The sequence below is a fragment of the Heterocephalus glaber genome, unplaced genomic scaffold (assembly GCF_053883595.1).
Source record: "Heterocephalus glaber isolate CG9 unplaced genomic scaffold, H.glaber_assembly_v1.0 deba00001461, whole genome shotgun sequence".
Taxonomy (NCBI): domain Eukaryota; kingdom Metazoa; phylum Chordata; class Mammalia; order Rodentia; family Bathyergidae; genus Heterocephalus; species Heterocephalus glaber.
The window spans coordinates 19,553,287-19,578,430 of NW_028258308.1; the positions used below are offsets into that span (position 1 = coordinate 19,553,287).

The window sequence follows — 25,144 nt, forward strand, 5'->3', positions numbered from 1 at the left end:
AGAAAATATGCCTTCTATAATTCTTTTGGGAATTCTGAGGTATGTTGGGAATAACAAGCTTCACATTTACTTTGAGATTGGCTGCTCTATAATGCTATATGAACTGCTAGTAAACCTGTATTTGTTATTTTGCACTTTTGAACATATTTTACATTTTTTACTTGTCTTAGAAAGGGAAAAATAAGCATTTCCCTGTAGCATTCATCACCTTAATGACTAGATAACTTAGTACGTAATTAAGAAATGTACAGTGGAGAGAAAACAATCTATATTGTATTTAGAAGGGAAAAGGAATAGAGAACTAGTAATATCTGGGTGTGAGCTGGTATTAAGCTTGTAACAATTATTGCATTATGAGACCATCAGTAAAAATTATTTCTTGAAGTCCATTCCTTAGTCTATCAACATCATGTAAAAGTTAATACGTAGTATAAGTATCATAAAGCATAAGAGATGGATACCTAATGTTATTAAAGAAATGTGTTTCATTGTCTAATGAAACATAACACACCACTCCGATTTTTTATTTAAAATAACAACAATAATTTATTGGCTAACTATTCTAGAATTTACAAGACTTGTTGAGGATAGTTTATTTCTGTTCCTTGTGACCTTAGCTGTAGTAACTCAGCTGAGGTGGGATATATGCTTCCAGGTGGCTTACTCATATGTCAAGCAAGTTGATGCTAGCTGTCTTCTGGGTATATAGTTAGGGCTGTTAGCTAGAGCTTCAGTTTCTTCTATGTATCCTTTGTACAGCTAAGCTGGGTTCTCAGTACATAATTAGGAGTTACAAAAAGAAGCATGCTAGGAGCTGGGAGTGGGGATAAGGAAATAAGTCCCAGTGTACCAGTACTTGATCAGACCTTGGTGATCATTGTTGGTAATCAAGCTGTGATTCATGCTTTCTACTATCCCAGTGGGCAAGGTTGGCCACATGGCTAGGCCCAGAGCTAGTGTAGAAGACCACATAATGGTTGAATATTGAAAAGGTGCATGGCAACAGTCTACTACAGAAAAGTTGTTGGAAAGTTACAATACAAAGAATATACTGTGTGCTGCCTTCAAAGAGCTCACAGAGATGAAATCTTCTGAATTGCAGTAAGCATTACTTGTTTTCTTGCACATCCCAGTGGATGAATAATTGTTTACTCAGGACGACTGCTTATGTACTATATTATAAAACTATTACAGTACTATTGTACTATATTACATTACAATTGAAAAAATTTTTTAAATGTAGCCATGAGCGCAACAACCACAGGGTGGTTTCCCTAAGACAGGGGCCAGCAGAGAGCAATTTATATCATGATATAAATTTGTTTCTTGCTGTGTATTCTGCAATCAATTCAAGCTAGTGACATGTTTTCAAATTTCCCTGGCTGTTTTAGTGCTTGTTTGTCCCAAGAATCACTGTGGTAACCTGATATATCCTCAGGCAAATAATGCACTTCTTTAGGTTTCTTTTTCTCATTTCTAAAACAAGGAAGTTGGGTTAGGTGCTCTCAACACATCCTTCAAACTTTTATTTTTCTATATAATGATCTGGTTATATCACTGTGCATCAGTAATGAAATACTGAAAGTTTTTTCCTTGCAAACCTGTTCCTTTAACTAATTGCAGCCATTAAAGCTAATTGAGAAGTAATAGTTAACCTGAACTTTTTCTGGCACACCTATTAGGTCCCTAGCAGGTGCTGAGGTAGAAGGGTGGACTGGCTCAGCTTTCTCTGCTTTCACTTCTCTTTGTTGTGAAACTTGGTTTCTTTTCTGATCAAGAGGTTAAATTCAGCCTTGCTTATTTTAAGGGCTGGAAGCTAAAACAAAATAATCAATGGAAAGGTGCTTTAGCCTCAAGTAGGGATTCAAGGTTTTCTCTGTCCCTCTGACTATATACTACTGGAATCTGACAGTTTTACAGCAGTATGCAAAAGCAGAATTCACTTTCACGTAAGGACAGTATTCATTAACTTCCAGAATGTCAGCCTCACCCACACTAGCAAGGAGTTCCTATCCTTTCAACTCTCTCCCTGGTTAAAACTGTGACCATTTCAATAAATTCCAGGCCATTGTACCTAAAACAATCTTAAAAGAGACATTTTTAAGAAGCAACTGAAGCACCTCACTAGGATTATTCTGTATTTTGTTTTCTCTTTTCTCCCATCTCCCTTCCCATATCTGAGTACAACAAATACAAGAGCCTTTCTTTCTGTTCTTTGAAATTAACTTTAGTTTCACTTTCGAAATTGCAGCAACCTTGCAACATGCACTTCCCTGAGGAAACGTCTGGATTGGACTAATGAAAAACAGAAATGGCCAGCAGTCATCCGAATAAATGCAGGTATATATTTTAAGTCTTTATGGGGGTCTGGATTTTTCCTGCTAAGGGAAGACAGAATGCACTTTGCCTTTAGCAGTCAAGGGTTTTTTTATCTGGTATTTGACATTGTGTCAGAATCAGTCAGCAAGGAAAACAGATAAAAAGGGAGGTGATACAGGTATGAAGAGAAGAGAATGATAACTCAGAATCCAAGTAACAGCAGCAATCTCCGATTGACATGATACAATGTTTATGTGGTAGTTTTAGCTTGTTTGCTCTGTAGAGTTCTGTACCTGAAAATGCGCATTGGAGAAGCTGTGGAAATTATTTTGTGACGGCTTTTTTCTTTTTAAAAAAATCAGATCTTTCCCTTAAAAAATACAAAAATCCCCAGATGTTAAAAAAAAACTTACCTCCTTTTCTCAATTTTGTTGGCTGGAGAGGAGAGGAGAGCTGGCATTTAATGATAATGTGCTGTAAAAGAAGAATACCATTCAGGTGTTCCTAAAGGTAAGTAAATGGCTTTATTTCACTTAATAAAGAAAAGAGGAGGAAGATGAAAGGAGGGGAAATGTTCATATACATTGAAAGATCAGAAGTTAACATCAGCAATTATGGGGTACTCGGGTAAAAATAGTCAGCTTTCAGTAATATTAAAGTTTCAGCAAATTGATTCATAGTATTACAATATCTTTATGTGTTGGCATGCATCTGCATCTAGGTACCTATGTATTAACTTTCAAAAAAAAGGGGCAACATTTACAATCCAATCTGTAACTAGTGGTTAACTCCAGATAGTCTGGCTCCAAATTCCATGTCCTAACCATAATGCAATACTGTCTCTTATTTGGACAAAGAAACATAATACAGTGTCCCCTCAAAAATTTTTCCAAAATTGCAATCCTCTCTCCTTCCCTCCCTACCTCCCTTCCGTCTTTCCTCTTTTTCTTTCTTCTTTTCTCTTTTTGCTTTCTTTGTTCCAATTAGATCTGAAAAACAATAGCAACTTTCTTTTCATTCTCATTTCATTTTAAATTATATTTTTTATTGATGTTATGTCCTAGAATAACTTTTTCATACAGGTTATATGGTTATGAATTTTTGCCTATCTCAAAATTCTTTTTTCATTTCTTTAATTGTTCTGCTGGATATGACATTTTAGGTTCAAAATAATTTCCCTTAAAAATTTTGGAAGCTTATCTGATGAAAAGTTTTGTATCAATCAATATCTTTTTCCTTTGGAAGAAATTAATTATATGCTTTCCTTTGAATGTTTAGAATATTTGTTAGTTTGTTTCTGGACTGTGATCAAAATTGTGAAAATTTTATAAGATTCTTTCCATATGTTTTCCTTTTCTACACATCTTGCTTAGTTACTATTTGCCAAGTGTTTCTCATCAATGAAATGTGTCTTCAGAATGGGACTTTCAGAGGCATGCTAGCTAAATGAATTAGTCAGTATGGATTCTCAGTAATTTGGATTTCCATCTAAAGCCCTCCCAGAGTGATAGGAGTCCCTTAACAAGGAGGAGATTATATATAGCAGGGACCAGACCTGTGAGTCGCCAAGAAGAGGTAGAAGAATCTGCTGGTAATGGTAGGGCTTTGAGAGAAAGTCAGAAAGGTGGGAGGTAGGAGCACTGGTCCTTGATTTTCAGAATACATCATTTCAGCTCCATGCATCTGAACAATTTGGTAATGTACATCCTTGCTACTCAGGGCTATGATGTTTCTATAGCCTATGAACATAAAAATTGTGTGTAGCTTTAAAAATATTTAGTTCAGTATTTTTTGTTTGTTTGTTTGTTTGGTACTGGGGATCAAACTCAGGTCCTTGCACTTGCGAGGCAGGAGGCGGAATCACTGAGCTAAATCCCCGGCTCTGGTTCAGTATTTTTAAGATCATACAAGTGGAATATTACTTTATGAAAGCTGTTTATTTTTTCTGAGGACCAGATTAGAATACTAGACAAACCACTCTTCTTAAAAGAATATTAGTAAAATTTTAAGTACTCAGATTAGTCTGTTTTTCTGCAGTTAACCACTAAGAATGATTTTATCCTCTAAAATTTATCTGTAATTATTCTTGTGTCATGAATTTTAGATCATGTGGGACATCAATTTAAGTATTATTGGCATTGATTTATTTTCACATGTTGAGGGTGCATTTGATATTTTAAATATCCAAAGTAAAAGATCGATAATGGGAAACAGGGAGATAGATCTTTTGCAAATGGGAAGAGGATCAAGAGATGGAAAGAGGAGGGGAAGAGAAGACAGGAGAGAGGACATACAAAGAATTAAGACGTGTTATATACACGTACCAACTCTCCACAATGAATGTAATCATGAAGTACTATAAACAGGTACTACTAACAATAAAAATTTAAAAATAAAACCTCTGAAAGTGAAACTATAGTAGTGATCATACCAGAGAATACTACCTAGGACATCCATCCCATCAAAATAAAGTATGACTGTATTTCTTAGGTTGATTAAATGATCATGGTAGGCTCTTCATTTAATATATTTTAATTTATTCATACACAACCATATTCCAGCATTGTTCTAGGCAGAGACCACACTGTGGAATTTAACAAACTTACAGCTCTACTATGTTAGCTTTACATTCTAGTAAAGAGGGATAATTAATAAGTACATAATAAATATAAGATAATTCTCATCAATCATGGCATGGAAAAACAATCTAATAAATTAACAAAACAAAAGGATTAACATTTTAGACTAAAGACTTACTATAAAGCTATAGTCATCAAAATAGTGTAGTATTAACAAATATTTCAGTAGAAGAGAGTACAGAGTACGGAAATAGACCCGCACTTAAGTGTTTGTTAGTTTTTCAAAGAAAGGTGCAAAAACAATCCAATAAGGGAAAGTCTTTTTTAAAAAGTAGGCTAACTAACGTTATACATGAAAAAATTGATCCTGACTCCTACTTTAAGCCATACACAAAATTTAGAAGAGATCATAAACCTTCACATAAAAGCTAAAACCATACCTCTTGTTACCTTTGTTGCCTTGTGTGCACCATGTTGTTTCTCCTCTGTGATGCTTGTTTGCCATCCTGGCCTTGGAGCCAGCCAGTTATGAACTAAAACCTCTACGAACTCCCTCCAAGCCTCAAGATTGTGGTGAGTGGAAAATGATGTATAAACTTTGCCTCCTTTAATTTCCTTGGATTGCTAGATAACCTTCAGGCTAAGGCAGCAGCTTTAACATTTCTAAAGTAGTATGGCATGGGGACCTGTGGACCTAGAGGTTTTTGTGGCACATTTGATGTTCACTTGGATTTGGAAGAGTACCTAGCAAAATTTATGAAAACTGAAGAAGCTATTATATACTCATATGGTTTTTCCACCATAGCCAGCGCAATTCCAGCTTACTCTAAAAGAGGGGATATCATACTTGTAGATAGAGCAGCCTGCTTTGCTATTAAGAAAGGATTACAAAAAAACCACAAAAAACAAAACAACAACAAAAAAAAACAAACAAAAAAAAGAAAGGATTACAGGCCTCATGTAACAACATTAAGTTATTTAATCATAATGATGTGGCTGACCTGGAGAAACTGCTAAAAGAACAAGAGATTGAAGATCAGAAGAATCCTCACAAGGCTCATGTAACTCAATGGTTCATCATAGTAGAAGGATTGTATATGAATACTGGAAGTATTTGTCCTCTTCAGAAGTTGATACTTTGTTTAGTACACACTGCTGATTCGTTCACACCAAACTCCTCCCCAAATGGAGCTTCTTCAACATTTGCTCATGAGGCACAGCACATCCTTCTTTCACTAAGAAGCCTAGACAGCACTTCATCTGGGGCCATCTTAAGCAGCAGTTGCCAGCAAAAAGCACAAAACTGAAAAACATGGCAATAAAACATGGCAATAAATAGTGTCTATGAGAGGACCATGAGAACGTGTGTGTCAGGTAGCTCGGCCATCCATCCTGCAGGTGAGCGTGTCCACTGACACTGTGGAGATAGATAGTGGTTGACTTGAGTTTACAAATAAATTTTAGCAAGTTAAAATACAAGCAAAGCAAGAATTTTTCTGAAGGAAAGCCTTTCATTTGGAGTTCTTGAGGAGCATGGCCCAGGAGTCACTGAGTACTATGGAATCAGTATTGATGACATTGACCTTATCAGGGCCAGCATGGAGAACTCACTTGCTTCCATTGCCGGTTTCTGCTGTGGTAGGCCTTTGGTAGTCAACCACCAGAGACTCTCTGGCCAGGGGTACTGCTTTTCAACTTCTTTACCTCCCCTGTTAGCTGCTGCTACCATTGAGGCCCTCAACATCATGGAAGAGAATCCAGATAGTTTTTCAGTTTTGAAGAAAAAGTGCCAATGATTCATGAAGCTTTACAAGGCATTTCTGGATTAAAAGTGGTGGGGGAATCCTTTTCGCTAGCGTTTCACCTACACCTGGAAGACAGTACTGGGTCTCGAAAGACAGATGTGAAACTACTTCAGGAAATCATAAACCAGTGCATGAACAAAAGAATTGCATTAACTCAGGCATACTATTTGGAGAAAGAAGAGAAGTGCCTCCCCTCTCTGAGCATCAGAGTTGTGGTCACAGTGGAACAGACAGAGGAAGAGCTGGAGAGAGCTGCATCTACCATCAAAGAAACAGCAGAGGCTATCCTGCTATAAGCCAAACCCAGTACCCAGTGGCCCCCACCATGAACATGCAGACAGGACTCCTTGGAGATTCCTCAGGAGAACCCAGGAATGTCTGATGGGATTGTTACTAAACAGCATGGAAACAGACCCAACATGTAACTGAGAAAAGGGTGGATGTTCATTATTTTTCCAAGGAAATACATCTAAAAGCCCAGGAACTGATTTTTCTAAGAGGAAGTCTAATGATAATACCTAACTTAGAATTTAATTTGTTCTATTTAGTACTGTTTAAATGTTTTATTATAGTACTAGTTTATATTGTTTTTGGTGTTGTTTAAAATTAGAGCTTTAGTTTCTCTTCTCTCCCTTGTGTGGTAATGATTATGTAAGCATACCTTAATATTTCATAAAAAAACTTTACAATAATTGATGCTAACAGGAACACTTTGTATGTCCTACAAAGTTTACTACCGAAGAAGTAATTCAACCACTTCTTTTCCATTTTTCATCATGGAAAGCTAAATGGTGGCTTTCTGTGTAATTATTATAAATTTCATTATATTTGGACCCCAGAATTTTGTATACAGTAGATACTGATATGATACCATTTTTAATGTGAGCATCCCTAACCAGAGAATATTTGTTCTATTTTCTAAGTGAGCAATAATTTAAATCAAACACTGTTTTTTAAAATATGAATATTGACTTTTATATTTATTATGTTTTATCTTCTAATTTGTTATATGAAGAGGGTTATTGTGTTGATCCAAAAATATAAATCATGTCCTAGATATTTTTAAATGCCTCAAATGTGCTTCTTTTTTTTTGTATATTGGTTTTGCTAGGGAAATAAAACTACAGGCAGAGTTAGACAGAGAGAGAGGGAGAGACAGGGAGAGACAGGAAGAGACAGGGAGAGACAGAGAGAGAGGAGAGAGAGAGAGAAAAGAAAGAAAGAAAGAAAGAAAGAGGAAAAATGAAAAAGTCCAGACTCCTTCCTTACCTGTGGCTTTTTCCATTATTTCAGTTACCTATGGTTGACAGAAGGCCAAAAATACTAAATAGGAAAGTCCAGAAACAAATATAAGTTTTACGTTGCACAGTGTTCTGAATTGTGAGGTGAGATCTCACCATCTCCCTTAGTTCCACCAGGCACATGAGTCATCCTTTAGTCCAGCATATTCATGCTGTATAGGTGAAACTCTAAATGATACTTACGACCTTCAGGTTTCACAGTTTCATCTAGGCCAAGCACTGCCTGCTTAATCAGAGTCTAGGGATAAATTGCTAGCATTTCACATTTGACAATGTTGAGCAAAGATGGAGCTGACAGTTTTAGGAAATGTAAGGATGGAAGTGTAGAGAAAACACAAGGGTGCATTTCCTGTATCACAAAGCGAGGCATGAAGAGATTTTGTTAAGGTTGGTTGACCAAGAAGTATAATTTTAGGTATAGCCGTTAAAATTATAAATCCAGCAATGAGAAGATGACCAAGAGATGTTGGGAGGAGGGAGGGAGAGGAGGGGATAAAAAGAATTAAAATGTGTTGTGCATGTATATGTACCAACTACTCACAGCTAATATGTTCATTATGTACCACAAACATACTCAAAAAACCCCAGCAATATATTAGATAAAATTAAAGATAATATAAGAGAAGTTGTGAAGAGATGGAAGGACGAGTATAATTTAAGTTCTTTATCTTTATAGTGGGAAGAAAACACTTAGTAAAAACGTTGATGAGCCTGGAGGACATTATGTCAAGTGAAATAAGTCAGACACAAAAAGGCAAATACCCCATGTTCTTACTTGTAAGTAGAAGCTAAAGCACTTAGTCTCCTAGAATTGTACAGGAGTGATTGCCAAAAGTTGGCAAGGGTGTGGGGGAGGAAATGGAGAGAGGGTGGTTAGCAAATACTGGATTTCAGTTGAAAAGATTAATAACTTCAAGTATGCTATGGCACGGTAAGATAATGATGGTTAACAATACTTGATTGCATATTTGAAAATAGCTACTAAAAAGAATTTTGAATGTTTCCAATGTAAATGGTAAATGTTTGAGGTGGTGGAAATACCAATTACTGTGGTCTGATCATTACACATCATGTATATATATTAAAATAATCACACTGTACCCCATAAATGTGTATAATTATTTTGTGTTAATAAAAATAATTTTTAAAATATGTAGTCTAAAGTTGACTGCTTCATAAATGGAGTTTTAGGTGTAATCTTTAAAATTATAAATGTAACAGTACATTCAATAAAATAAAAAAGTGGTGAAGAGAATGAAGAAATAGTATTACTAACTACCGTATCTTTGTACTACCATATCTTTGTAATGGGAAGTAAATGCTTAAAGTTAGTAAAGAAGTAGAAGGGCAAGTAAATCATTTTTTATAGAAGTAGTTATGAGAACTTAAAATAGCAACTATCCAGCTGAGAATTTAGCTCAGTGGTTCCACCACCTGCCTCAAAAGGGGAAGGTTCCTAGTTCAATCCCTGGTACCAAAAATAAGAAAAGAAACTGTCCTGAGAGGTTACCTTGGAACACCACAACTTGGGTGGAAGTGAAGAATGAGAAAGGATTTGCATATTTCATGTCTTACCTTTCTGAATTTTTTTGAATTTTTACCTTTCTGAATTATTTGCACTTGTTGTATATTATACAGTTCAATAACATAAGCTATGAGTAAAAATATTATACTTAGCCAAATTTTAGTTATATCTTCACAAGGAATATATTAATATTTTTGAAAGCATGTGTTAGCAAAATTATCCACTACTTTTCTATATTTCTTTCACTGAGCAGAATCATGAAAGGGCCTTTGCCTTATAATATCTATGCCTTGTTGGGACTGTGGCCCCTTTGGATTTTGTGTACCACCTCGACCAACAAATGCACAGTGACACGTGAAGTAGCTGATTGCAGTCATTTGAAGCTGATGCAGGTGCCTGACAACCTTCCCACAAACATAACAGTGTTGAATCTGACCCACAACCAGCTCAGAAGATTGCCACCTGCCAATTTTACAAGATATAGCAAACTTACTGTCTTGGATGGAGGATTTAACAGCATTTCAAAACTAGAGCCAGAACTGTGCCAAAATCTGCCTTTTTTGAAAGTTTTGAACCTCCAACATAATGAGCTATCTCATCTCTCTGATAAAACCCTCATGTTTTGCATGAATTTGACTGAACTCCGTTTAATGTCCAACTCAATCCAGAAAATTCAAAACAATCCTTTTAAAAACCAAAAGGTAAGATGAAAGTGTTTATTTCCATCTAAGAAATGTAAAATATTTTATCTAATGTTAAGTTTTGAAGTCACTTACTCATCATCCTTTGACTAAATACCTAAATAACAAGGTAAGAATAAGAAAGCTGATTTACCCCTTTGGGACTGCAGGGACTCATACACAAATACTGCCATTTGATACAACATATTTTTGAAATTATAGCCTTAAATCAATCTGCCTCTCTTAAATTTAAAGAAGTCTTCCTCTCTTGTGTTCTCCTATTAGAAATAGGACTTAGATAAAAGAGTTATAAGTCAAGCTCAGAGAAGCATCAGACTCTCTGGGAGGAACATGGAAATGCCCTTGCAATGCTACTGATTTAATATGGAAATAGCGAAAGATAAAAATCAAGTACAAGTTTTGACTTAAATAGAGCTAACAGACTGACACGACAGAGTAATTTGTTCAACAAAAAATTTCTTACTCTTTATTTAAGAAATCTCCTCAAAGTATCACTTTTTAGCACTTTGGATTTTAAATCTGAAAATGCATGTTATTATCTGTAAGTCTGAGGCAGTTATTCAGTACTTCCTTTAGCCAGTTGGTTAGCTATTTTAAGCCCTTTCTTGTTTCCTATTAGAGTCTGATGTGGATGAAGCATCTTTGGACATAAAGACCTCAAAATGTGATTACAGAAAATACTGGCAAAATGTTACTTTATAAAGAAGCATAAATAACAGTATTTTTCTGCTTAACACAGATTAGATTTTCCCCTAAGAGCTATGAGGTTTTGTCTTACTTTTTAACCTGAGTTTGAAGTTTACATATTCAAAAGTGAGTCAGGCTACTTTTTTAATCCCACAATACAAACAAACAATAAAACAAATATTGATGTGTTGTGAACTATGAATCTTTTTCAATATAAAAATCTTAGCTGGACATGGTAGTGCACACCTGCTTTTAGGATTTCATGGGTGGCAAAATTCTACTCATTTTTCTTAAGGAAACAGTTTTCCTTCTTTTTTCTGTTAATTATTGCTAAGGCTAATGTATAACACTACATGTTTGATAAGCCACATGAATATTCTTTGCATTGTAAATAACATCTATTATAAGTAAGTAAATTATGAATTGTCTTATCTCATAAATGAATAGGTCTAAATCCTTTTATTTTGGTAAAGCAAAATTATTCTTTAAATAAAAATACTGAATCCTTGCAATAGTGGTGTTTTTAATCACAGCAAAGATTATATATTACTTCTCCTGTCCATTCTCTGCAGAATAATAGATGACATTTTACTGTTGATATATTTCTTAGACTCACTTACATTTAGAGAAGCTGATTTTGATGGCAAGATTCTAACATATATATGTTTTTTATCCTCAGAATTTACTCAAACTAGATCTGTCTCATAATGGTTTATCATCTACACAATTAGGAACTCAGCTCCAACTAGAAAATCTCCAGGAACTTCTACTATCAAATAATAAAATTCATTCACTAAGAGGTGAAGAACTTGATTTCCTTGGTAATTCTTCCTTACAAAAATTAGACTTGTCATCAAATCAAATTAAAGAGGTAAGAAGTAAGGTAAAATTATTTTGCATTCCACCCTTAGATATGTGTAGTCTCTAACCTTGTCACACTGATAAGAATCTAAAGATTTCAAGAGAAGAAATCATATACCCTTCGCCATGTTTTCCAGAAATCCTTCACATGTTGCCTGGGGCCATTGGGGCCATTGTCAAAATAGAGTTTTAATAGTAAGTGGTTAGAAGATGGAGCCCTGCTGTAAAATGGGGTTAAAATCTCTGTGCCATTCTTTGACTTTGGGAAACTTATTGGCCTTAATTTCCTTACTTTTAAAGTGGAAATGATACTCTTTATCTCATGAAACATCTGAGGATTTAAAATAGTATAATAGCCTAAGAATGCAGGTTTTAGAGCTGAGTTAGATGCCCTATGGAAGCTATTTTTTAATAATTGAGCAATCAGGAAAGTTATTCAAATTCTTTCTGTGTCTGGCTCCTTGCTTTCAAACAGTACAATGACAACATTACTTCATAGGACTGTATAGTGAAGAATTTAGTACAGTGTCTGGCATGCAGTGAGTGCTTAGTGACATCTAGCACTGTGTTATGAAAACCTTCCTGTAATGGGGTATGCCATTACAGGCATTAACTATCTCTTTTTGAATCCACAGTCTTCAGTTGAACTATTTTCATACACATGGAAGATTACATTTTATACCTTTATAGATTATAAGAATAGTTGAAGTCTTTTAAGTAAAACATCTTTTTACAAGCTATATTATTTTTCAGACATAAAAATAGACTATGTATAAAGTTATCCTGAAATAATAAAATATTTTGTACAAGCTACTCATTTTATTTTTAAATAGCTTTTTTCAATTTATTTCCATAGTCTTATAAAAGACGTAAGTAATGAGGGCCAGTAAAAATGAGAGTTAATAAAAATCATTGAAAAGTTCACAATCAGAAACAACTATTGTTAATATTTGGGTGTATTTATCTCCAGTACTTCTTCAAATAATTACCTTTAAAAGCAACTGAAATTCATAGAGGACTTAGAATATTAACTTCATGCTATATATTGAAATTTTAAAATCTTTTATGTATATAGTCCTTTTAGTCAACTTATTTTTATTGTCATTTTGTACCATGGTAAATTGTGATGGAAAGGGCTAAGTGACATATCTAAGTTCCCCTACATGACTACCTGGTGACAGATTTGGGTTTATGGCTGTGTAGCCACAGCCCATACTCTTAACTTCTATGCTATGTTTGCCTCTTGAGAGTAATGGTGTCTCCTGGCTTTTAAAATAAATATTATATCATGAATATCTCATGTAATTAAGAATAACTCAAAGACTTCATTTTAGTGCCTGCAAAATAATGCTAACATGTAGATACGTCCTAAATAATTTCTTGTTTCCATCTTACTTCCTTTTATTTACGATGTAGCATACTTTCTTTCACATTTTTTCCCATTAGCCAGAACATCACACACAGGAAACATTAGAAATCAGAGCTCCTTTGCTGTCCTGGTGGCTTCTCCTGCCAGCAACTGGCTATTGTCCCCTGTGGACTCCATCTCTCCAGCTTCTGTTTTCTTGGCTCAGCACTGAGTTGTAGAACAGATACAGCTTCTGATAAGGGAGAAGGATCATGTGGAAAGGATTTGGAAACAGGATAGGAAAGTATAGTCAGGTGGAAACCTGGGTAGAAAGACAGAAAAGATAGCTGGAACTCTGAGCTCCTGATGTAAAAGTGTATGTCACTGTATCAGTCACATTCCCATCACTAGCACAAAATACCTGACACCTGCAACTTAAAGGAGGAGAGATTTACTTTTGTTCACAGTTTTGGTGGGTTCAGAAACAGCATGGGGGAAGGAAATGACAAGGAAAGGCTGCTTGACACATGGCAATCAGGAATAAGAGGGAGGGAGGGAAGGGGGAGCACACACAAGAGAGAAAGAGAGAGAGAGAGGGAGAGGGAGAGAGAGACCAGAGGCAGAGAGAGACACAGAGAGACAGAAACAGAGACACAGAGAGACAGACAAAAACAGAAAAAGGGAGAGAGACACAGAGAGACAGAGACAGAGATGGCAACATAGAGAAAGGAGAGAGAGAGTGAGAGAGACAGAAAGACAGAGGCAGAGAGAGACACAGAGAGACAGAAACAGAGACACAGAGAGACAGACAGACAAAAACAGAAAAAGGGAGAGAGACACAGAGAGACAGAGACAGATCGAGATGGAAACATAGAGAAGGGGGGGCTGATTGCACACGCTCTAGGGACAAATATACAAGAATTCAACCTTCCACATCATACTTCCAGCAACCCACCTCCTTCAGCTGGTTCTCACCTCCTAATAGCATATTCAACTGTGAACTCATTGACTGGATTAATCCGCTAGTGGATATGGTACTCCCACAATCCAGTCATCTTTCAGAAGCCCCAACTTTGAACACAGGTGACTTTTAGGGGACATTTTATGTCTAAATCATAATAATCACTGCTACATAATAAAAGCTATCCAGTTGGATATTTTGGCACATGGCTGCAATCCCAACACTAATGAGGCAGGAAGATGACAAATTTGAGCCCAGCCTAGGCAACTTAACTAAGTGAGACTCTGTCTCAAAAAATATTATATATTATACATTATATATATATTAAAAGCTCTGGGGATATAGCTCAGTGCAAAGGCCCTGGGTTCAATCCCCAGTACCCACTAATCACCACCCCCAATAAAAAACCATCCATATATTTCTTTCTTTCTTATAGTCACTGACAATAAGTGATCAAAAACACAACCAGGATCTGCTCCAATGGTGACCTCACAGATAGTTTATTAACTACAACTGTATTCAGTGCAATGATGTAAAAGTACCAAGGATTTAACCTAGCTGTGGAAGTCAGGGAAGATCTCCCAAAGCCGTGGCATGTAAACAAAATGTGAATGCTTTGTATAAATTAGCCAGTCACCAGGGCAGGCCAGGGGCTGGGGGCACGGGGTGGTATGACAAGCACAGAGAAAGGGCAGAGGGGATTACAGGAATGGAGACAGATGTGTTGAAAGGGGAGGGAAATTGAATAAACAATTATACTTATGTTTTCCAAGAATCATAGAAAGCTTATTATACCTTGATTAATCTTATTTCCTCACTTTTAGTTTTCTCCAGGGTGTTTTCATGTGATTGGAAAATTATTTGGTCTCTTTTTGAACAATGCTCAACTGGGCCCTAGTCTCACAGAGAAGCTTTGTTTGGAATTATCAAATACAAGCATCCAGAATCTGTCTCTGAGTAATATCCAGCTATATAGAACAAGCAACACAACTTTCTTTGGACTAAAGCAGACCAACCTCACCATGCTCGACCTTTCCCACAACTACTTAAATGTGATTGATAATGGTTCCTTTTCTTGGCTTCCACATCTGAAATATTTCTTCCTGGAATATAATAATGTAGCACATTTGTCTTCTCACTCTTTTTATGGGCTTTTCAATGTGAGATACCTGAATTTGAAACGATCTTTTACTAAACAAAGTATATCCCTTGCTTTACTTCCAAAGATTGATGATTTTTCTCTTCAGTGGCTAAAATGTTTGGAGTACCTTAACATGGAGGATAACAATATTCCAGGCATAAAACGCAGTATGTTCACTGGATTGATAAATCTAAAATATTTAAGTCTATCCAACACTTTCACAAGTTTGCAAACTTTAACAAATGAAACATTTTTATCACTTGCTCATTCTCCTTTACGTGTGCTCAACTTAACCAGAAATAAAATCTCAAAAATAGAGAGTGGTACTTTTTCTTGCTTGGGATACCTAGAAGTACTTGACCTTGGCCTTAATGAAATTGAGCAAGAACTCACAGGCCAGGAATGGAGAGGTCTAGGAAATATTTTTGAAATCTACCTTTCCTACAACAAATACCTACAACTGACTAGCAAATCCTTTGCATCGGTCCCAGGACTCCAACGACTGATGCTCCGAAGAGTGGTCCTTAAAAATGTGGACAGCTCTCCTTCACCTTTCCGCAGTCTTCATAACTTGACCATTCTGGATCTAAGCAACAACAACATAGCCAGCATCAATGATGACATGTTAGAAGGTCTTGAGAAGCTAGAAATTCTGGATTTGCAGCATAATAACTTAGCAAGGCTCTGGAAACATGCAAACCCTGGTGGTCCTGTTCATTTTCTACAGGGTCTTCCCCACCTCCATATCCTTGACTTAGAGTCTAATGGCTTTGATGAAATTCCAGCAGATATGTTCAAGGACTTGTTTGAACTTAAGAGCATCAATTTAGGATTGAATAATTTAAACGTACTTCCACCATCTCTCTTTGACCATCAGATGTTTCTGAAGTCCCTGAACCTTCAAAAGAATCTCATAACATCAGTTGAGAAGAACGTTTTTGAACCAGTTTTCAAGAACTTGACTTATTTAGATATGCGCTTTAATCCATTTGATTGTACATGTGAAAGCATTGCTTGGTTTGTTAATTGGATTAATAAGACCCATACTAACATCTCAGAACTATCAAGTCATTACATCTGCAACACTCCACCTCAATATCATGGGTTCCCGGTGATGCTTTTTGATACAGCACCCTGCAAAGACAGTGCCCCCTTTGAACTCTTTTTTGTGATCAGTACCAGTTTGCTTTTATCTTTTATCTTTATTGTATTGCTCATCCATTTTGAGGGCTGGAGGATATCTTTTTATTGGAATGTTTTGGTCCATCGAGTTCTTGGTTTCAAGGAAGTAGATGGGCAGCCAGAACAATTTGAATACACAGCATATATAGTTCATGCCTATAAAGATAGAGATTGGGTCTGGGAAAACTTCTCCCCAATGGAAGAAAAAGACCAATCTCTCAAATTTTGTCTGGAAGAAAGGGACTTTGAAGCAGGTGTCCTTGGACTTGAAGCAATTGTTAATAGCATCAAAAGAAGCAGAAAAATTATTTTTGTTCTAACACAGCATCTATTAAAAGATCCACTGTGCAAAAGGTAGGTGAACATTGTGAAATTTTAAATACATACTTGTTTTTCTACCGAACTTTCAAATGTTACAATTCATAGAATTTTAAAAGTAAAATTAAGGGAAAAATCTTGATTATTAGTGACACAGTCAAGTAAATTCTATATCAAATTTTAGATTGTTGGGCTTTTGTCTGTTAAATTGTGTACTAATTATTTCATTTTTCAACTTTTTTCTACTTAGATTCAAGGTGCATCATGCAGTTCATCAGGCTATTGAACAAAATCTAGATTCCATTATATTGGTTTTTCTTGAGGACATTCCAGATCATAAGCTTAACCATGCACTCTTTTTGAGAAGAGGAATGTTTAAGTCTCACTGCATCTTGAACTGGCCAGTTCAGAAGGAACGGATAAATGCCTTTCACCATAAATTGCAAGTAGCACTTGGATCCCGAAATTCAGCGTATTAAATTCGTTTAGAGATTAAATGACCAACGGAGTAACTTTTCAATTTAACAAGTTTAAGGTAAATTTAAGTTTTACCTAAAAGTAATGTAATCTGATTATTCATATGTATATGCGATGGCATTATATTGTAATTATTTCTCTTTATAGAAATTGCCTGTTTCAGTCATCTTATTGACAGCTGACTTATCTAATCATAATAAATATCTAAGCATATAGGAAGAACATCTTCTACTAATGAATACAGAATTGTCCACTGAGGCCTATTACAGCCTCAAAGAGTTTTAAACTCCTTCTCATTTAAAGAAAATCATTTTTGGGTTTGGAGAATATAGTTAGAATTAAGATAATTGTTTTGATGGATATAGGCTTTTTCAGTTATATAAGAGTAAGATTTTTTTTTTTAAGTTTAATAACAGCGATGTTTTCATTTTGAAAGCTTTGCATTTTAGTATCCCCATGTTGGTTTGGCTAAACATTAAATACTTTTAAAATTTGATATTAAGGGACATAAAACCTTCACAGTTCATTTTAATTACTTAGTAAGATAAATACTATAGCAAACACTTATTTATATTTTCCCAATACTTAGGTTTCTGCTACTGGAGTGAAGAAACAATTCTCTTACTTAAAAATACTGCAGAAATGCTTGGTTCCTCAAGGTTACTTAGTAAATTGTCTTTGTGGAAAAAATTTCCCTTTCCTCCACACAGACTCAGGAGATAGTGTTGGTCCAACTGAAATTCAATTCTCGATCTTGAAAGTTACAATTATAAACAAAATCTTAAATAATTAGTGATGGTAAGCGCAGTATAATATATTCACATGAATTCATTATTATACCATTGAATTAAAAGTTATGTTAGATTTAAGAAACATGAGCTGTCACATTTTGAAACTTTGATTTAAATACTTCAGATTCTTAGGGCTACGTTCACATAATCTTGGAATAAGTAATATTCAAAGTACTGTTGGTTCTGAAAGAGTCTACAGTCAGCTAACAGTGTGAATACATGGAGGAATAATTTTCACTATTCTCTACCCTAACATTTAGACACTTGTTTCATAGCATTTTAGATAAGATTTATTTTTCAATGTGATATAATCCTATTTTATTTGGACATTATAAAATAAAAACCATGACTACTTCTTTTCTTGACGTACTTTTATGTTATCTACCAATATTCTTAACTTTTTATTAAAATGTTTTTAAATTAAATATTTCTATAAATTAATCATTGGTTAAAAACAGGGCAAGAAATAATTTTGATTTTAGTTTCTTTTTTGTGTACTTATAAGATAGTTGATAAAATGACCAAAATTTAAATTGAGTTCAAATGTAATTTTTTTAAAGAATTACTTAACATTTAAGAGGTTAAGATAAATGAATATAAGTAAAAAAAAAAAATAAAAGGTGTACACTCTGACTTATATTTGACCTATTTAGGAAGTGATGTCTTGAACATCTGCATGCTGTCCGTTATAATTGTTCTCAGGAGGAGTCCATGTCCCTTGGGCTAAAGACAAGGGGAGTGCAAAAAAGGATGCTTGTTTCACTTCCTATTTAATTTTTACAAGCAATTTGACTTGTTTGAATAGTCTCAGAATGCCACCGTGTAATCTGTTCACTCCAATACCTTCCTGTTTTTCACATTGTAAAACAAAACCAACTTAATCATTATTATTGAATGTAAAATAAATCTGAATATTTAAGTTTTGCCTAGAAAGATATCTTTTAGATTGAATAAGAAGTACATGTGATAAGTTTACTAGTGAGGAGAGTTTTTCAATCCCACATATTTGACAAGGTTTATTCAAATATATGTACTTTATTTAGAGTGTCTGTATTTTGTTTTGTTTTGTTTTGGTACTGGGGATTGAACTCAGGACCTTGTGCTTGCAAGGCAGGTGCCAGAACCACTGAGCTAAATCCCCAGCTCTAGAGTGTCTGTAAATGAGGCTCAATAACAAGTGATTAGTAAATATAGATACTTCAAACCAAAAAGACTTTCTTAAAATCTATAGAAGCAGAAAGTGAAGGAGTGGCTATCTAGGCTGAGGGACAGAAATGGGGAATGATTTCAATAGGCACTAGAGATCTTTTGAGGGTGATGAAAATATTTTAAAGTTAGATTGTGGTCCTGATTGTACAACTATGTAAGTTTTCCCCCCAAAATCTTGAATTGTATACTTAAAATAGGTGAGTTTATGGTATGTAAACTATATATTCAGAAAGCTCTTAGGAATGGTATTTATTTAGCAGCTATGTATGCCTAGTGCTAAATACTATGAGGTAGCATACATGAAAGTATATGAGATACAGTTATAGGAAAGGAGAAACAGGTGATAGGGTAGGAAAGGATTATCCATGTTAAACCTGGATAAGGAAGGCTCCTAAGATGGAGTAAGATTCTTCAAAGAGAGGTTGGATTTGGGTCAGAGGAGAGTAAGATAAAAGAAAGAGTAAGAAGATGCAACGCAGGGAGGGAGACATGAACTTTGTATTGGGAGACAACGGAATGCTGGTAAGGATGGAACCGAGCTGCAGAGAGCATGACAGAAGACTAGATTTAATGAATCAGGTATTTTAGAGTTGTGATTTTATGAGTTTCAGTCATTAAAAGTAGATATTATAACAAAATTCTCTCCTAGGATCTGTGATATAGATTTAGGTAAGTGATAACTAGTTGTATAGAGGAATATAGTTTATAATTGTACAATTCAGACAGCCAGGCTTACTCTCACATAACAAAGGAGCTTTGAAGCATTTCTTTTTCCTATGAGCTTCCCCAGTGATGCACCTCACAATGCCATTTTGGTCAGTGATGGACTGTGTACACAACAGTGGTCCCACATACCACTGAGTGATGTCACAGCCATCACTGTACTATGTCAGTACAGTCCATAATGCTCTCACAATATCAAAAGTTCCTAAGGACATATTTCTCAAAACATGTATCACATGGCTGTGCATCTGTATTAAAATAACAAAACAGGACAATCAACATTAGTTAGTTACTAATTACGCTAGGTGACACAATGTAAAAGCCACTCTTAGCTCTTGGAAGCCTCTAGCCTTGATTCCTCTTCCTAATTAAAGAAGATACTATATTGGTCCTGTGATACTCTTAACCCCCTACCTCCACCAGTTTAATGAACCATATTTCAAGTCCACTGGGCAGGAAATATCAGCCTTTTTAATGATAGAACTTTTCTAGATTCGTATGAGAATTTTTGAGCAGTCAGGGTTGAATTCTCTATCTACTTTTTATCCTAGGTCACCTCCACAGGAAATAGACTCAGGGATGGAAATTTGCACCCAGCAGATTTGAAGGGAGCAAAATAAGTTGGGCTGGGAAGAGAGAAAATGATAAACTGTGATGAGGCGGCAATTGCAGAAGAGGCCTTCACCCACCCTACAAGAGTGCTGGGCTGGAATGGCCTGGAATTGGTACAAATCTAGGCAAAAAGATAGTACTGTCTTTACTCTCACATAAGCCACTCATGGGTAATGCAAGCAGCCCTGAAAAGGAGTGGATCTAGAGCAAAAGCCTTTGCCCAGAAGAAATGCTAGAGGAGAGCTTACTGGTGAACCCTCAGATGCTAACACAGTGTGCAGCTGGAGAAAAAAGAGCCAGAATCACAAGAGGAAAATCTCTTTATTTCACTCAAGTATCCATACCTTCTAAATTATTTAAGAAGTAAAAGATACATGGCTCAATTGGTTTCTTTTGGCACTTCTGCAAGTTTCCAGCCTTTTAAAAGTAAAAGTGTCCAGCCTATTAAGTAAAGTGTCTTTCAGAAATTCTGGAAAACATATGGCTTCATAGAACATCAATATTTTTAAACAAGGAACATTTTAACAGTGTTAATTTCTTGTAGTCAAAGGCACTGGAAACATACCTGCAGTTGAACAAGTTGTGGTTTGACTCTGTGCACTGAGGGAGGAAACACACGATGGAGTGAATCAGTTAGAGGGTGTTTGGAAGAACCTATTGTATATGATTTGGGTTTAGGATGGGAAATTTATTAGTAAGGGGGCTAGAAAAAATATAAAATTGTAATTTCTAAAGAAACTACAATCATTTAAACAAAAGAAGAATGGCTCAGTGATCTTTTTTTATTTTTATTTTTTGTCTGTATCCTGTCAAAATGATGAAGTGATCCTCCTTTGTTGAATTTTACAACCTAAAGTAACCTTGTCTGAGGATGGCATTCTGTGAAGTGGTTTAAATCCAATAGGAGAATAACTCAACCTATGTATAAGTGCCAGGCTGTCAAGGCACTTCTTATGGATAAATCTTATTTTCTGTTAGTGACTACCTGATTTTAAGTGACAAAAACACAAAGTTGTTAGAGATATAACTGAACTGGGGAAAGAGTGGGGATTTTACTAGACCTCAAGGAAGCTAGAACCAGGGGCTAAAGCCCCACCAAATCTGGAATCTACTCTGATTGTTGGTTAAATTGGTTTGTACTTCTGGAAACATGTTTGCCCAGTGTCTTAGACGATTTCATGCTGCCATAACAAAATACCTGTAGCTGGGTAATTTTGAAGAAGAAAAAAGTTTATTTGGCTTATGATTATTGTAGCTGGAAAGTCCAGACAACATGGTGTCTGGTTAGGGAACCCCTGGATGTGTCACAGTGTGGTGGAGAAGCAGAAAGGAAACTAATATTATGCACCTGAGGCCAAGAATGTGAGTGGCTTTGCTTTATATCAGCCCTCTCTCAGGAGAACTAATCCAGCCCCAAGAAACCTGACTCACTCCTCTAAGGTGGCACTGATCCATTTGTGAAGGTCTGAAGGTCAACTAATGACCTTCCTGCAGGTCCCACCTCTTGAAAATTCCATCACCTCAGCACCATTACATTTGAGACCAAGCTTTAGCACATGGACCTTCTGGAGACAAACCACATCCAAACCACAGCACCCAAGGCTGAGGCTGCCAATTCACATCAACAGTGGATGATTTCTCTTTCCTGCTCCTAATTTTTAAAACCTCAAGAAAGGGCTCTGACTGCTCCAGCTTGGGATATATGTCCATGTTTATGGCTATGGGACTCAATTCCTGTGGCTGGCAGCACCCTCTGGAACCATCTGAACAGACTAGTATGAGGAGCAATCCAAACCCAAAAAAGTGAGTGCCATTTCCCAAAGACAGAAGCCAGGCAAGCAAAGTAGTTTATGTCCACATACAAGACATGTGTAGATAGTTATTCAACAAATTGGGCTTGTTGTACAAAAAGAAAAATATATTATGCTTTCTTCTCTCAAAGCTTTCTCTTTTTTAAAAAATTCTGTCATTTGGATGAAACTTCAGGCTTGCCACAGACACTCTTTGGTAGTACAAAGGGTGGTCCAGCTTCACAATCAGAAAACTCCAGTTGGTAATAAAAACAAAAGCCCAAACTCTTGCACAGGTAGAGTTTTCTACATTCCCACCTGGGCCTCTGTCAGCCTGCTGGAAACTCCTGCAAGAAGCTGTTGGAAAAACAAATGATAAATGGAAATTGTGCCGATGAACATTTTTTTACTACCAGGAAATTTTATATCTAGTAGTTATGTTTCTGGGAAATAAACAAAAGAAAATCAATATGCTCCAGAATTCCCTCATACTTCCATCAACCCTGCAATCCCTGCTCCAAAAACCTGCACATTCAGCCTGCAACAATGATACAAAGAATTTCAGAACACTATTTAAAACTTTAGATTTTACTTTTTCATGATCTTGTTTTTCTTTTCTCTTACTTCATGTCCAGCCATTTCTTTATACTTGTGTAGTACCTGACACACAGTAAGTATGCACAAAATACTTGCCAGTTGGGTGGTTAAATGGTTAAGTGAATGAATACTGGCATCTAGAACTATTTGCAGCTCCCCCAAACAGCCTTGCCCTTTCCAACTTCCATCCATGTGTCTGCCCATTGTGGCTGTGTTCCTTGCTGTCCCACCTCCATCTTTTCTTAGCTTAATTTTTCAGTCACAATGATTAGATCAGGTTTTGGGGTTAGAATTAGAAGCACACTTATTCTTTAAGATGGTGAGTTAGCTAGACTAGCCCTGTGCCAAGTATTCTTGGATGGAAAGGGTTTAAGCTCTTAAGGAGTCTAAAGAGAGTGTGACCTTGAGATCTAGTATTGTGGGTACAAGAATCTGCACAGACTGTGGGTAGGAGAAGAGACTTTACCTTGCCTGTGCAACTTCAGAGGAGGCCCTTAGATCATTAGAGCCTTTCTCCACTCTCCCACCCTTCTTTGGTACACAGGAGTTTAAAGAGTTCTTCTGCACAATTTGTTTTGGTTGAAAGCAGCCTCAACTGAGATAAATACTGGGTCAAATGAGATCGTCTTCCTTGGAGAAACACTGTTACCGAAGCAGTCATAGGAAACAGAGGTCCCTCTAGACCTCTCAACCTCCTGGCCTGGAGCTTAATGACTGCAGCGATTTTGAAGTCATCCATCTCTGGTGGCTCCTGTGGCACTGTCTGGCCTTAAAGTGTGTGCTACCAATGTTATGTCCCAGCCTGAAAGAGAGTGGAGCCAGCAGGACTGCCTGCTCCCTTGTGTATCTTCACTCCTCAGGGAGCACCTGGTAACTTTGGAGCATAACAGTGGAGTACATAAAGGAAGTATTTAATGGATGGCCCAGAACTATGGGTAAGAAATTAAACCTCCTGGTAATCTTGGTACAGTGGGTTTTGAGCACTGTACCTTTGAATAAATTCCAGGAGATGTCATAGATCACACTCCAAACCTAAACAGCAGAATCAGTATAATGTAGCCTCCATCAACCTTGTGTTATTTCTCTTTTTATTTATTTTCAATCTTCTCCCTTTTTTCTTGTGTTCTCTCTAAATTATGCTCCATTCTGGGGGCATGTTGCCATGGCTTGAATAGAATTTTGGAATCCTCCAAAGGTTCATGGACTGGAGGATGACAGTATTAGGAAATGTGGAACTAAGAAGTGGAACCTAGTGGAAGTTCCTTGGGTCTTTGGGTACATGTCCTGATGAGCAGTTAAGGTAGTTCTCATGTGGTTCCTTGTTAGTTCTCCACAGAGGGTAGTTCTAAAAGAAACAAGCCTGGCCTCTTACAATCTTTGCTTTCCAGACTTTGATATGATCCTTATTCTACACATGTCCCCAGCCTCCAAAATGTGATCTAAGTAAATCTGTTTATTATAAAAGTAGCCCATTGCACATATTTTGCTATGGTAATGAAATGTTGACTAAGTTCCTCTTCTTATTATTTTAATATGTGTCACTCAGTAGGATCCAGAGCCCTTAAACAAATATCAATAAAATCTTTATCATGCAAAACAAATCCTGAGACATTTTTTAAACATTCAGCTGTTATAAAATGAATACATTAAGAAGGAAACGCAGCTGTCATTTCCTTCCAGATCTTTTTCTCTAGTTATTCAGTGTAACCTGCTGTCACATATGATAAGAGCTAACTTATCCTGAGAGCTTACTATTGCTAGGCTCTATTCCTTAGCCTCTCATGTGTTAAGTAATATAACTCTCACAAGGGACTACTGTTATTGCTCCTGAATTATAACTGAAGGAACAAGAAACAAACAGAAGCCTCAGGACTGGTAAGAGGCAGAGACAGAGCAGTCCAGGCTCATGGTCTCCCATACTATAATTCTTCTTGAGGTGATTAGTAAATATTTGTTGAATCCACAGTTGTCTTTTTTTTTTTGGTACCAGGGATCGGAACTCAGGACCTTTCTCTTTTGAGGCAGGCTCAGTGCCACTGAGCTAAATCCCTGGCCTAACAGTTGTCTTTTATTATTCAGAAGTTTTAAATTTTTCTGATCAATTTTTGACAGTGTTCTCTTTATAGTCTCTTTCCTTGGTGACATGTTAATGAAGGCAATTTAACTTCATAAACAGATTAACCACTGTGGTTGTTTTAACTTTGGGTTTCTTATAGC

The 25,144-nt window shown here is 36.2% G+C and overlaps 1 protein-coding gene and 1 pseudogene across 7 annotated transcripts; both read left to right on the top strand.

Moving 5' to 3' along the window:
• Positions 1-1,761: 1,761 nt before the first annotated feature.
• Tlr3 (toll like receptor 3) lies at positions 1,762-23,188 on the top strand. Of its 7 annotated transcripts, none has more exons than XR_002397675.2 (7): positions 1,762-1,949; positions 2,252-2,340; positions 9,783-10,230; positions 11,597-11,788; positions 14,912-16,764; positions 16,979-17,263; positions 20,480-23,188. XR_002397675.2 is itself a non-coding variant. In XM_021265059.2 (7 exons), exons 4-7 carry the CDS (start codon positions 9,787-9,789, stop codon positions 17,205-17,207), a joined length of 2,718 nt encoding a protein of 905 aa, XP_021120718.2. In that variant the 5' UTR covers positions 2,051-2,340; positions 2,761-2,829; positions 8,681-8,781; positions 9,783-9,786; the 3' UTR covers positions 17,208-18,352. The 7 variants fall into 7 exon arrangements, 6 of the variants coding, with proteins under 6 accessions (XP_087073257.1, XP_021120718.2, XP_021120717.2 ...); XM_021265059.2 differs by lacking the exons at positions 1,762-1,949; positions 20,480-23,188 and adding exons at positions 2,761-2,829; positions 8,681-8,781 and having other exon boundaries at positions 2,051-2,340; positions 16,979-18,352; XM_087217131.1 differs by lacking the exon at positions 20,480-23,188 and having other exon boundaries at positions 16,979-18,352.
• Positions 2,836-8,671, top strand: LOC147826745 (serine palmitoyltransferase 1-like; annotated as a pseudogene).
• Positions 23,189-25,144: the final 1,956 nt, after the last annotated feature.